The 13,801-nt window shown below is 46.2% G+C and overlaps 3 protein-coding genes across 3 annotated transcripts; 2 read left to right on the top strand and 1 right to left on the bottom strand.

The window, feature by feature from the left end:
• Positions 1-2,032: 2,032 nt before the first annotated feature.
• EDB93DRAFT_1241565 (60S ribosomal protein L10A) lies at positions 2,033-2,950 on the bottom strand (the record flags this gene model as incomplete). The annotated part of the gene is made up of 6 exons (XM_041451891.1): positions 2,033-2,130; positions 2,181-2,345; positions 2,404-2,519; positions 2,570-2,683; positions 2,733-2,888; positions 2,943-2,950. The coding sequence occupies 6 exons, from the start codon at positions 2,948-2,950 to the stop codon at positions 2,033-2,035; spliced, it is 657 nt and encodes a 218-aa protein (XP_041305834.1).
• A 291-nt stretch (positions 2,951-3,241) lies between these two features.
• On the top strand, positions 3,242-5,559 carry EDB93DRAFT_602327 (uncharacterized protein). Its single transcript, XM_041456834.1, has 4 exons — positions 3,242-3,483; positions 3,537-3,576; positions 3,626-5,207; positions 5,258-5,559. The coding sequence occupies exons 2-4, from the start codon at positions 3,539-3,541 to the stop codon at positions 5,510-5,512; spliced, it is 1,875 nt and encodes a 624-aa protein (XP_041305833.1). The 5' UTR covers positions 3,242-3,483; positions 3,537-3,538; the 3' UTR covers positions 5,513-5,559.
• A 1,477-nt stretch (positions 5,560-7,036) lies between these two features.
• On the top strand, positions 7,037-7,981 carry EDB93DRAFT_1088675 (uncharacterized protein; the record flags this gene model as incomplete). Its single annotated transcript, XM_041446153.1, has 1 exon — positions 7,037-7,981. The coding sequence occupies one exon, from the start codon at positions 7,037-7,039 to the stop codon at positions 7,979-7,981; it is 945 nt and encodes a 314-aa protein (XP_041305832.1).
• Between the last annotated feature and the right edge of the window lie 5,820 nt (positions 7,982-13,801).

The following is a 13,801-nucleotide window of genomic DNA, read 5'->3' as shown; positions in this document are numbered from 1 at the left end:
ATTCTCTCACACTGAGTTCATCTCTGTCGAACGCCACCCGTAGACTGCCTTTCTCTGATAACAGGCGCCGAACTCTATATGCACCAAGGTTGAATACACAACGCATACTGCCAGTGACAAAGAAGCTAGCTCAATTGATCATATGCTCGGCCCATCAGTCACCATGTCGGTCGACGACGTCCCGTGCACTCCCGTGCAGCTTCCGGATGGATCACGCATGTCAGAAGTCAGAAGACCACACCAACGTCACTTACCAGATCCGCGACCGTTAAGCATAAGATGAGAGCAACCCTGAAGGAGTTAACTCTGTTAAGGTCCACCGTGCCTCGCGCCTGTAAATGTCTCACTGAGACAACCTTAGGACGGACATCATTCCGCTTTAACGATTCGGGGACCATTGGACGCGCCAATTACTGCCGGGCTTGTACTCAATCACGTCGCAGCCTTGGAATCTGGAACAACGGTTATGTACATGATCTATACCCACGCAGAGACAAATTGTGATGGCATTCTCAACGAATGGCATGACAGGGGCCAGGCGAACTTAAGTTGCTGCATTGCCTTGCGGTGAACTAAAGGCAAAATGAAAGGATAGTTAGCTCAATTCCCTGATGGATTGGCAAATTGAACCACGAAATGATAGACGGCGTTCAAGGGACCGATCCAGGGGCTTACGAGACCATTTCCGACCGTTGTAAAGCGGAACCGTTGCGGGACCTGGTCAACGAACGACACAAAAAGGTCTCTCTCATAACAGAACGTGATATGCCTCATATAATGAAAAATTCCTTTTAGTGATCAAACGTTTGGCCAAAAACGTCCTGGTGTCAGACAGTTAGAGTTATCATTCAGAAAAAAAAATAGCAGTTTCCGTACATGCCGACACCCGCAACAAGCCTGTTACTTTCTTGACAGCGTCTGCGGCACCAGACAGCCAATATGACCATCATAGTAGTAGGCCGTGGCTTGAGAAAAAGTGTTGATGGAGCTCCGTCAGAGAGAAAGTCTTGGAACACATCAACTGTTTCATTGCTTCACTTACTCACTTTCTGATGGGCTGATTCGTGATTGGCTTGACGTGCCCACGGCTCCTTCCTTGGCAGCCATTGGGTGAAGATAGTAACAGATTCTACGGCAGCCGCAGCAGAACTTGCACTCACCAAAACCAATAACACTGAGCCAGCTGTCTCCGGACAAACACATTAATTTGTGTCGCCGCGTTGGTCCTTATCTGATTGAGACAGGACGGCTTCGGAAAGACCGCCTTAGCCCAACTATCGAGTAACTTCTGACAGATAAGAACTTTGCTTCTGGCAGTTCACCGCGAAAACGTACAAGAAAAAAATTCCCTTCATACCCCAAATATGGTGATTATCAGGAATTCAAACTTTCGTTGACGTCGCGCAACGATAGGATAAGGTTTCGAGTGAAATACCCATTTGGGAGCAAAGTCAGGCATTGCCCGAGGCGCTAAAACTCGTTGAACATTCTTCCACAGAAGCTCAATTTAATTATCCATGGAGCCAGTAGTTGGGAAGGGCGGGAAGGCGCGCGATCCCAGAAGGCTATGCACTTGATCTTCAGGGCAATAGAGTCGCTTGGCCATCATGATGGCCCGAGCAATGTAAAGTTGGGGCAGTGACTGAAGAAGGTATTGCCGTGGTTCTCGAGTGGCGTAATCGTTTTCTCGAGACAAAAAAAAATCGCATGACGGCAATCACAGCCAATCACAATCGACAATGAATATGCACGTTAGGAAAAAGCCGCGATACTACCCTCGCAACCAGAACGTTCGGCATCGTGTATATCATGATAGCAGCAGGTACATGTAAATCCTACCAAGGCCATGAGGATTAATAGAAGAGAGAACTAGGAAGAAAGCTCAAGATCGTGGCATCGTATCAGCTCCCAATCGGCTTCCCCACCTTCAAAGCCGTTGGTAAAAGCGTGCGGGGCTTCTTATTTTGCATTACGATGCCAGATTGGCTCTCACCCAAATCTAATACTATGCACCCTAGCAACCTATGCCAGCTTAGAATAGACGAACGGGTTTGCCCATCGTGCTCTTGATATGCAACGACTGAACATTTTGCCAGTTCTTCTTGAGGAGGGAAACGAGGAAGTTGATACCTACGACAGCGTGAGAGCCAGTTATAGTCACATGACATTGAAATTCGTACTCATCATGACATTCGCGAGGACTTGGTCATCAGTCATTTGGACATGTCCGACGGCAACACCCAAGCAAAGGACCTTCTTGAGCTGGAACTTAATCGTGGATCGGACTTCATTGAGCTTGTTCGCTAGATCCTCAGCATGAGAGATAGGAGTAGGGAACTTCCCGGCTAGTTCATAGAGTTTAAGGCGTGAGATATACACGGATGAACGCTAGTGGATTTCTACCTTTAGAGAGACCGGGCCCAAGAAGACGAGGGATCTGTTTGATCAGGGCTTCAGAGGCCAGGAATGCGTCATACTTCTTAGCGAGTTTCTTGACAAGCTTCTTATTCTTGTTGAGTCTGGCGAAATTAATCAGAAATGATATCAGAACCGGCTTGGCCCTGCTCACTTTTTTAGGTCATCGACCGACTTGTATTCGAGTTCAATTTGTTTGGCGCGATCAATGTCCGCTGCATCAGCAAGAATACAAATAGACATGCGTGGGCGAGGGACATTGGGCAGCCTAACATATGATCAATCACGACCTGTCACACTCGAAGGGCTGCACTCACTTGACGGTACCAGAGAAACGCTTGTCCTTTTGAGTGTCGTAGTTCTTAAGACCAATCTGAAGTTCGATGGTCTCAACAAAGTTACGTCGTTTCTCGCCATTTGCTTCAGCCAGAAGGTCCTTGACGGAGCCCCGCACGCTTGCCACTGATAGCTTACTATGCCATAGTTAGAGACAACTGAATCAAAAAGTAGTGCACTAGAAAACATACGAGCTCATGCCTGGTCTTAGGTTTTTTTGGGCGGTGGAATCTTGAGGATGATATGAGTGAATAAGGTTCAGGTGGCTGAGTACATATACGCAGTGTGACATGCATATGTAATCAAAAACATATTTTTGGCAATGTGTGACAGTTGGACTCGGCCAGCCAAGTGAAAGCAGCTGTGCAAAGCTGTGACCTTCAGGCAAAGCCAGGCCGCGAAATTGACGTGTTCGGGATTGTAACAACTCGTAAAAATGAGCTCATTATATGACACGATGTTGGGAACTGACAAGTTTGTGTGCAGACTGCGGATCCGAACAGCCTGGCTGGTTTACCGGACGGAGACTGCCGGAAGTTTAGATTCCCAGACTGTTTGGACAATCCGACGTATCGAGCGCCTCGGTGTCAATCTAGCGCAACAGCTTCACGAGACGGAGTCACAGGGAATATGCTTTCTGTCCATTCCTTCTAACCATCAACGTTAAATATTCAATCAATTATCTCTTTATTTCTTTCTTTCTTTTGCTCAATTGTATACCTAGTTTCAGTGGTATGTTTCTTCTTTTCATGCTACTGTTGAACTGAGTCATTTACATTTCCAAGGCATGACAGAACCTTGGGCTTTCCAGGGCGGGACGCCGCTGTAAGCTATTTTCTGCTTGTGGTAAAGCAAAGTACTAAGCACAGTATAGGTCTGACACCCCTGAATCTGATCTGGCATCTCTTTCACCTCGAACCGCGCTACTATCACCTCCCTATGAGAACGCCGAGCTAACCAGACCACGCCATATCAACGGCGCCCCCAACAACAAATTCCGTCACGAGCGAGAACGTGTTCACGCAGCTGCGAGTGCTCGTGACCTCTTACGACTCTTAGTAAACGAGGAGTATGAGGCGAAGCAAACTCGCAAAGTGCTCTATACTGCATTAGACAGGTTGGACGCCGAAAGTCGTCGTGCCGAAGAAGCAGAGGTCCAACTAGCAGAGACTTTGGAACGTACGAGGTCTATCAATGAGGCTCGCGTTGCTGCCCAGCAGGAGGCAGCTCGGGCGCAGGAGGAACTGAGGCTTTACAAGCTGCAACTCGATAATGCGCAGAGAGAAATTCTCAGAGCTCAAGATATACTTGGAGTCATTGAAGCCCAGAGGGATGACGCAGAGGCTGCGGCTGCTGACGCGCGCTCAAAGGCTCGAAAATTGACTGAAGAACGCCTGATTGAGCTCGCGAGGGAGGAGGGTCGCAGACTCGGGTATGAAGAAGGCATTCGACGCGGTCGCAATATGGGTTACCGAGATGGGCGCGTCGTTGGTATTGATGATGGTCGGTCTCAAATGCGAGAAGCCGCTGCCGCTACCCTCGATAGGCTGCTCGACGCACAGGAAGAAGCAGAGACAGCTCCTGTAGTTTTACCTCCTCAGCCCGCACCAATAACACTCACGCCAGAGAGCCAAACCGCACCAGAAGTCCTCCGTGTTTCAACACCTGTCTCAACTTCACTCGATGGCCGTCGTAACTCCAGTTCTCGTCGTAATTCCGAATCTGATTCCGCCAGTCGAATGAGCGTCCCACGCGCTCCTGACCCCATAGTAATGCCCGTCATGGTTGAACACCCGCGGTCCAGGACAGATCCCTCCGTCACCAGTCAATCTTCTCGTTCGCATTCACAACCCCAACCTTGGCCCACGTCAGATCGTTCTTCAGCTCGGTCACCCTCGATCAGACCGATTCCAGTGCACAATTCTGTTCCTAGTGTTCAGCACTCAGAGTTTCAGGTCCCACCGGACAACTACATACCAACCCTGGACAAGGACCAGCGTATTCCTCTTCCTCCCCCGCATGAACTTAGCCGTAATCTTTCTTCATCGTCACTATCACAACCTGTCGCTGGTCCATCCTCAGATTCTGTCAGAACGTTCGACTATCCCCCTCGCCGTGCCTCTCCGGAGTCGCAAGCGTCAACGAAGATGTCTATGTCTCAATCCTCCACCATATCGGCGCTCGAGATTATCGGCTTACCCAATATGACGAGTCGCGACAAACGTCGAGAGCGCAATGGTCTGAGTATTATCCACGAAGATGCAAGCATCGCAGCCGACCATGAAACTGTGACTGGATCTGATGCGGGACACCATTACCGTCGCAGCGAAAGAGACACAGACAGTGAAGTGACCAGGCACACACGGAGAAACCCATCAAAGCAAAGGCTTGCTGACGAGCTGAGATGGTCTAACCCATCCGAGGCTGAGGAATGGCGTCGATATGGCGCAGACAAGGTTTGCTTTCATACTACGTGGAGCGCAATTTGGGTTGACGAGCACCACAGACTTACATGCAGAGTTCTAATGCTCCTCTCCGTCCTCGCCCAACGAACGTGACAACGCCCAACCCGCTCTCCCCTTTAAACTCGGATGACGCTAACACACCTCTGCCTCGGCGTCACCGACATTCAAGGACAGTGTCCACTCCTGGTCAACGAGAGTCGACCGCACATGACCACCGAAGAGTCGTGTCATCGGACAGCTCTGTCCCTGAAATAACCGTCGAGCCCCCGGTAAGTGGTATTACCCGCCCGAGATAAACGCTAAAACTAAGCCTTGACAGTCTCGCCCTCCCTCTGACGCGCCATCAAGACGTGCGTCCGTATCTGGATTACTCAGTCCCGATCACGCCAATTACCCGCTCCCTGTGCCTGTGCCTGTTCTGCAACGCACTCCACAAGTTCCTACAGTTCCTAACACTCCCGTTTCAGCGCCTGTCTCGTTGGTAGGGTCTATGTATGACATAGGACAGGTGCCAACCAGTGCACCGCCTCCAGGGGGCCCTGTCATTCCCTCGCAACGTAGTTCGCTTTACGCACCCGCCCGGCCTGAAGGTAGGCGATCGCAGACTCCCCAGTCTTACGTGGCCTCCCCAGTCCCCACTGGTGTCTCCTACCCCGCACCGCCTATTTCCAGGGAACCGACGCCAAACGGCTCCGTACATCGCGGAGATCGTTCCTCGACGCATGAACGCCGGCAGAGTCTAAGTCAGACGGCGGGAATGACACCTGGCGCACCCCCACGGTCTCTGCAGCCAGGCGGCGGCGAGACTTCGCGTTCATCCCACAAACAACGATCAAATGCGTCAAGTAGCTCGCGCCAGTCATTTGCGCATTATAACCCAGGCGTGTACAATGACCCAGCATATTTGGCGAGTAGCGAGTCATTGGATACTCGGACGGACGCGAATACGGCTGCGAATGTGGGTGGGCCGAGGAGGACCTCATAGATGCCCATTATGTTCCCTCAGTTTTTGTATGAGAATATTTGAACGACTGACCCGTCATGATTCTGCGTTGCTTGGACTGGTTTTCTTGTTTAATCTTGTTGAGCACACTCAAATAGTAACATCGATAATTAACTGACTAGTAGGTCTGCACATCCAATATTGCTGTTGTCTTCACCATCACATCTCAATACGAATCAATTATATCATGTCCGAGGATCAAGCCCCAAATTAACACTCAAGCTTGGTCATGATATCTTTATGTAAACTACTTACTTTCTGTCATAATGGTTTCTGTACACCTAAACGTATATACCCTCGTCGGCCAGCTAATCGTAAATTTCCCCAATCAAACAGACTTACTGGTGAAGTTCCAGCATTTGCCCGCAAGTGGTACCCATAATGTGGCTGTCCAATTAACGCAAAAGACAACATTTACAAACATACCATCATATCGCGTATACAGCGTCCAGATCGCCCCCTATAGGTTTAGGGGCATGGTCAATCAGGCCTAGGGCATGTGATTTAAAGCTTCGCCACTCTTCCATCGATAACCAACTCACATCTTCCATCGATAAACAGTTCAGCGAAAATGGACTCGGACTCCTCCTCAGTTTCCTCACACTCAGAGCTAGAGCATGAACTCTCCATCTTCGAGCGCATTGGGGAACATATCGATCATTTTTCCAACTCTGATACAGCATATGAGGTGGAGAGAGAGACAAAGCTCGCACGTGCACTTGACAACCTTGCCTGCAGTCTGTTCGTGTCTTTCAAGAGTCTGGTAGAGACAGCCCCGTTCAAGCTGCTTGTCAAGGGAGAAGATGCAGGGACATGGATGAAACCTGACCTTGCAGTATTGCAAAAGCACGTGACCCCTTCACCATTTGGCAGGGGAGCAGAAACTGTCATGGATCCAACTTACAGGAATGGAACAGAGCTCAAAGTGGATGAAATCGCCTTCAGGTTGCCAGAGGATAAGAAATCGCTATATGAAACATTCGTGAACAGCATCGAGGGTGAACTCTATACAAGCATGTTTGTAGGGAAGAGCGTTTCTCTCAAGTTTTACAAACTCGCTATATACGGCGAAGGAGGTCATTTTGACTGGCATCGTGACTCAACACATAGCGATGCTCACCATGGAATGGTGCTCGTCGTACTTAACACGGAATGGGAGGGAGGGGAGCTTATGTTGAGGCATCAAGGCATTAAAACAATTGTCAACATGCATCCAACAAAGTATGCGAGAAAGTCTGGCGAAGGGCTCCGGCCAGTTGTGGTAGCATTCTACACAGACACAGAACATAAAGTCATGCCTGTCACCAAGGGCACACAGCTGGTACTTCAGTATGATGTCGAAGCCATCAAACAACCACCTCGAGAGTGGGTTACTCCGCCTAGTTACACTCCCTTGAAAGAAGCTTTTCATTGTCACCAGCACATTGCATCCCACATCAACACTTATCCCAACTTGCACCAGACATTGGTGCAGGCTGTCGCAGATGAAATCAGAGAATTGCATCAAGCAGGCACCACTGTCGTCACTTTCCCTCTCACTCACCTCTACCGCAAGACAAGTGTGAAAAGGAAATACCTCAAGGGAACTGACTCTACACTTTTCGACACTCTCGAGAAACATTTCAACGTTGTCCTCCATCCTGTTCTTATCCGTGCCATCGAAGATGGCAATGATTATGACTGTCTGGAGCAGTTCTATGCACACAAGTATCAATTGTCTGAGGATAATGAAGAGGAGCCTTCTGGCGCTCAAAGAAAGTGAGGTGGAGTTTTTGAGGATACTTTGTTCCATCTTCCATGGGTCTCTGGGTTTCCGCAGCTTTCATTGCCAAATGGGGCACATCTTGGTAATGAGGCAGAGATTAATGGGGAGGCAAGGTATTATGGCGCTAGGGATCAGCAGGGGTATGGGTAACCCCTAGGGGTCATGGGTAGGGGTACCCAGGGGTAAGGGTATGGGTAGGGATTTCATAACCCATGGACCCGTGGACTACAGGTGGTACCCCTGGACTAAATAATGGACCTTGTTTGTCTGTAACTTATATCACCAGTGCAAACTGATAAAACTTTTCACAACCATTCCTCTGCACTATCTCATCATGTTACCTAAATGGACCACACGGCCCACTGAAAAGGTCCTTGCAATGGCTGCAGAAGGCAGCCAAGCCAAGCGGAAGGCTATTGATAAACCTTCTACCCCCATGGAGACATCAAAACATACAAAAGCAATGACACCTGTTGATATTGAACAATCCAACAATACTACTACACCATCCATATATCGAGCTACAGTTTGAACTGAAGAAGAAGAAGCTACTTATTCAGATGCCATTGTCATCAAGTCCAACAGTGATGGATCTGAAAAGAACAATATCGAAGTTAAAGAATCTTCTGATGCAGAACTAGGTAGTTACCTGCTCAAACAACATTAAAAGCTTAGTTCACAAGATTGTAGACAGGCTGATGAAGGATTGGACATCACCTATATATGCTTTCTTCAAACCTACTCCAGAAATTGAATATCAGGGCAACCATCATTGTCACATGTTCAAATGTGCAGCACGGGGCTGCAAACACAAGGTTTGGCGATACCTCAATAAGAAAGATGCAAAGTCTACCGGAAACATGCAAAAGCATGTAAAAAGTTGTTGGGGCGAGGCAGCCTTGCAAACAGCAATGGAGCACAGGGACACTGCTGCTGCACGAGATGGAGTTGTCAAGGATCTGCTTGAGACAGGAACTATCAAAAGCTCATTCGAGCGAAAAGGTAAAGGCAAAATCACCTACTCGCACAGACAGCATACTTGCACAGAGACAAGGTTTGTTTTCCATCCACTTGATGATGTCACTACTGATAGGACCTAGGGCGGAGATTGTGCGTTGGGTGTCGGAGAGTCCAAGACCATTCAAAACTGTGAATGATCGAGGGTTTCAGAATTTGATGAAGACAGGGCGCCCGGAATATTACATACCTTCACCCTCAACAGTTGCTTGTGATGTAAAGCAAGTCTTTGTCAAGACTCGTGAACAAATAGCACAGATGCTACAAGTAAGCCAAATGTAGTGCAGAAGATCAGCAAACTAAAGCAATTACTAGAATTATGATGGCCAACTAAATTTCGGAACAGATGCCTGGACATTGCCCAATCACAGGGCTTATGTAGCCATCTTCGTGCATCTAGAGCATGAGGGTCAGCCATTCTCAATGATACTAGACATAGTTGAGGTAGTGAAGGTAAATAAATACACTCACCCAAATTTTGAACAAGACGGCACACATGCTGACATATTGCAGTCTCACAGTGGCACAAATCTTGCAGACACATTTGCAGATATTCTAAAAGACTTCAGCATATCAGACAAGGTACTTAAGTTTAGTCACTCCATAAAACTCTTACCTGACTGGGGCAGATATTGAGTGTCACAGCAGATAATGCGGCATCCAATGATACACTTGTCACAGAGCTTGCGGATCAAGTGGCGCATTTTGCTGGCGAGACAAACCAAACTCGATGCTTTTTGCACATCGTGAACCTCGTGGCAAAGTCTTTAATTTGCGAGTTTGACACAAAATCAGGCAGTAGCACAGATCCAGAACTAGATAAACTTAACGGGGATATAGAGATTGAGGACACTCAAACAGCAGACGAAGATCCAAACAAGGACCAGGAAAGCAAAGATAATGATGAGGGTTGTGTTGATGAATTACAGCTGTTAGAAGAGGCTAAGCACGAGGAACTAATGGACAGTATCCGTCCAGTGAAGCTTGTCTTAGTGAAGGTAACAGTGTTAATAAATGAAACTCACCTGCACAAACTAACACAGATCACAGCTATGGAAACTTGCATTCAAAATCATCCATTCAACAACTATTGTTCTGCCTGCGTGGAAACAGATCATCAAGGACTTGGATCTCCATGTGCAAATCATGCCATGTAACATATCCACCAGGTGGAATTCAACCTTCGATATGCTCAATTTTGCGTTGGAATACCGAGCAGCAATTGACAAGATAACAGACATGCGGAAATTGGGGCTTGGTGACTATGAGCTGACCAAGGACAGGTGGGCTCTGGTTCGACAGTTGCAAGATGTGTTGAAGGTAAGAAGTGACATATGTGACGTGACAACACTAACAAAGCACAGATTCTCAAGGATGCAACTTTATACTTCTCATGTTCGACACCAAACTTAGCTATGGTCATCCCTGCAATCGGTCACATCGACCAAGTCTTTGCTAACGGTATTGTCAAAAAGCAGATGCTAGAACCTGCCATACACACTGCACTTGGACTTGCAAAATGCACACTTAATTGGTACTACTCAATGACCGATAGATCTGAGGTTTATTGTATTGCTATGGGTGGGTCTTTTCTCCTTACTTTTACTATGCCATACTCATTTTTACTTAGTTCTTCACCCTCGTCACAAACTCTCTTACTTTAGATCTGTAGGCTGGGAGCTGGAGTGGATTGAAACTGCTGAAAAACTTGCCCAAGATGAATTTCAGTGCTCATATGCCTCCCGCTCAGTCATGGTCAACACGAGTCCCCCAGGAAGTCAAGATAGTATTGATGAGGTGCATTGACCTGCACCAAACTGGTCCGGTGCATGACCGTGCGGTGTTAGTGAATATTTTTTGGGAATTTTGCATGGAATGAATTTTGTGTTATTTGGCTCGAAGATGACTCAGCTAGATTCTCATGCATCTGAAGCTTCCATGAAAAATATTATCCGCGTATGTTTGTTTGCGGGAACTTCCAGGAAACTTTAAATACACGTGTTACCCGGTTTTGCTTTATGACATATGCTATGTCTCTAAATAACACCAAATACAAACAAGTTTCAACATATTATGTAAACCATGTTCTCTTACCACAGTCAGCTGATCTATGACTAAGCCTGACAAATCATGTAGTATATCTAGATACGTGAGAAAACGAAAAAAATACCTAGGTACGTGGGAGTAAATTAGCACAGCCACGTAGATTTGTCTATATAAGGACCTCCGTTTTGGCCTGAAATGCAATCAATCTGACTCCCAGAGTCACCCTTAATAAAATTGCAAGTGAGGTTTGTGTGTGATCAGCATCAGCAACAACCACAAAGAGTTGTTCGACATTGTCAGGTACATTGATGAGGCAGTAGGAGCCATTGAGCTCACTGTGCTCAACAACCTGCAAGGCCCAGTTATTTGTTTTTGAGAAGTCTCTTGTTTTTCTGAGTGTTTGTGTTTGTGTGCGCTGTCCTGCATGATGTGGGAATCATGCATGGACATGAATACTAGGTGACCCTCAAAAGATAAAGTCTGCTAGCTTAGTCCTCAGACTAGTCAACCCATACCTTGGTTTCAAACCATGGTCCATATTTCTAGTTTTCCCCAAGTTTCATGATCTGAATACGTTTTGACGGAAAAAGTCTAATGTGAGATGGGAATCACATTTAGACCTAGTTGATGTGAGAAGGGAAATGAAGGTTAAGGTATAGCCTTGCCTTTGGCTTATTCACTTTGGCTAGAGAAAACCATAGAGAAAAGTACAAAGCCAATAAAAAACCTATCCAAAAAGACCATGTTTCAATTCCTGCCAACTGCATTATTTTTTTGACTGTGTTTCAATTCCTGCCAACTGTCTTATTTTTGCTACCTACTTTTCTCTAGTGTTTCTTTACTTTACTTTTTCATTAGGATGCTTTGACTCACCTGACACTTCATAAAATTGTACCCATAGGGTATGATGTCATTATGATGTCATAAGACTCCACAGATACTCCTGCAGGTATTCTGTTGAAAGATATTATGTCATCAAGCTCTAGATTATTCTACTCTACAATGACATCATTCATGATGTCATTTCCTTCTAGAATATTCTGCTCCACAATGACTCACTCTGACTCACTCATGGAAGGTTCTGGAATCTTTTGCTCCACAATGATGTCATTCTTGATGTCATTATGATGTCATTACTCCACATTCCAGAATGTTCTGCTCCACAATGATGTCATAGCTCCATCTTTCACTTGTATTTTATTCTTTTATTGGGTTTGACCCAATATTTTGATTGGTCCTCCTTATTTTTTATTGTTTGTGAACCTAGGTTACTTTCCCACACAAAATGTATATAAGGAGAGCCCATTCTCCCCCCAAAAAAAAATATGATCTCCCATTTGTAGCAACCTGCCTATCAGATATTTCACTTGCAAAGTTAGTCCCTTTGAAGTGAGACAAGTGCAGGGAAAAGAATTCCCTTGAGATTATAAGTTTCTTACCTTAGAAACTTATTTAGTGCTATAGACCAAGTGTTCTTGGTCACATATATTGTCTTTGAGACCCCTTTGTCTCATTGCTCTGTGCCCTTTGACTAAGCGATCTTAGTCATCTATCATATTGTTGAGACCACGTCTCACTAGTTGTCCCATAGACCAAGCGATCTTGGTCAAGTTATAGTCCCCTTTGTTCAAGCGATCTTGAACATATATATAGTATATTTGAGACCATTGTCTCATAGTCAAGTGTCCATAGACCAAGCGATCTTGGTCATATATCGTATATTTGAGACCACGTCTCACTAGTTCCAGTATCCAAGTCCAGAGCCTGGAAGGAGATTTCCTAGGCAAATACATTCCAGAAACCGAATTACGTGTCTAGAAGCTTATTCCTAGACAAGAGATTTGAGTTTCAATAAAGAAAAGTAAAGCTCCAGCTAGGTTGATCTTAATAAAAGATTAGTTTAGCGAGCCTCCCAAGAACTCACACGTTATCTACCACGAAATAGGAAAAGTCGTAGACCATGTTAATCAAGGACTGGCAAGCAGTCTTATCCAAAGTGTAATTGTGGTGTCATTACATTTACACGACTTTATATAAGACCCTCGGTTATTAAGACATCGGTTTGACGCGATCAGAAGCCTCCTGAAATTACAGTATGGTAACTCATCCTTCTGATATCTGAAAAACATGTGCCATTTGGGGCACCAGCATAGTGTATTACTTGAGAGCAAGTGCCTGAGCTGATGGGTGCATCAATTAATATTCTAGAGGAAGTAAACTCGCGCAGTTGAAGGTTGACCTTACTCATCTGGCGGGCATTTTCTGTCATGATTGAGTAGTCCGGTGGGAATTACAAAATGTGCATTGAGGGTAAGCGTGGTCTTTCAGAATATGGAGCTGCTTTCTGCGCCTCCAAATAAGAAGCATTTATGAGTTGGGTGGTGAAGATGGAAGAATACGCCTACCTTCATACTCTGAATGTACAGTCACTACTAGCCATGTACAGTACCTGCTCCTGGCTCCTGGGATGATCATTCGAACCAAGGCCACAAAATTTGACAAATTTTATGCTGGAAGTCTGATCTCCAAGTGCACACAGTGCAGCCGGTGATGGTAAGCACTCGCATAACCCTGTCTTCAGACAAGGTTGTCAACAGTGGCCTGCCAGGGGAGGAGAGGTTTCTCTTGGATCAGAATAAGTAGCATTGGAATATAAAGAGAAATAATTTCTTTTAATCACCGGAAACAAGTAAATTGTGTAAGGCATGGTGCCCTTGTGCTGGAGTTATTGTGGAGTATATAGCCTAGCTTGAC

This window comes from Suillus bovinus (assembly GCF_016758785.1).
Source record: "Suillus bovinus strain UH-Sbo-P2 chromosome Unknown EDB93scaffold_44, whole genome shotgun sequence".
Taxonomy (NCBI): domain Eukaryota; kingdom Fungi; phylum Basidiomycota; class Agaricomycetes; order Boletales; family Suillaceae; genus Suillus; species Suillus bovinus.
This window is presented reverse-complemented; position numbering and strand designations above follow the sequence as displayed.

Bases quoted from the DNA above. Each gene is read 5' to 3' on its own strand.
- EDB93DRAFT_602327 (XM_041456834.1), top strand. From the start codon at position 3,539: ATGACAGAACCTTGGGCTTTCCAGGGCGGGACGCCGCT. The intron at 3,577-3,625 runs GTAAGCTATTTT...AGCACAGTATAG, and splicing joins TTCCAGGGCGGGACGCCGCT to GTCTGACACCCCTGAATCTG. The intron at 5,208-5,257 runs GTTTGCTTTCAT...CGAGCACCACAG, and splicing joins GTCGATATGGCGCAGACAAG to ACTTACATGCAGAGTTCTAA.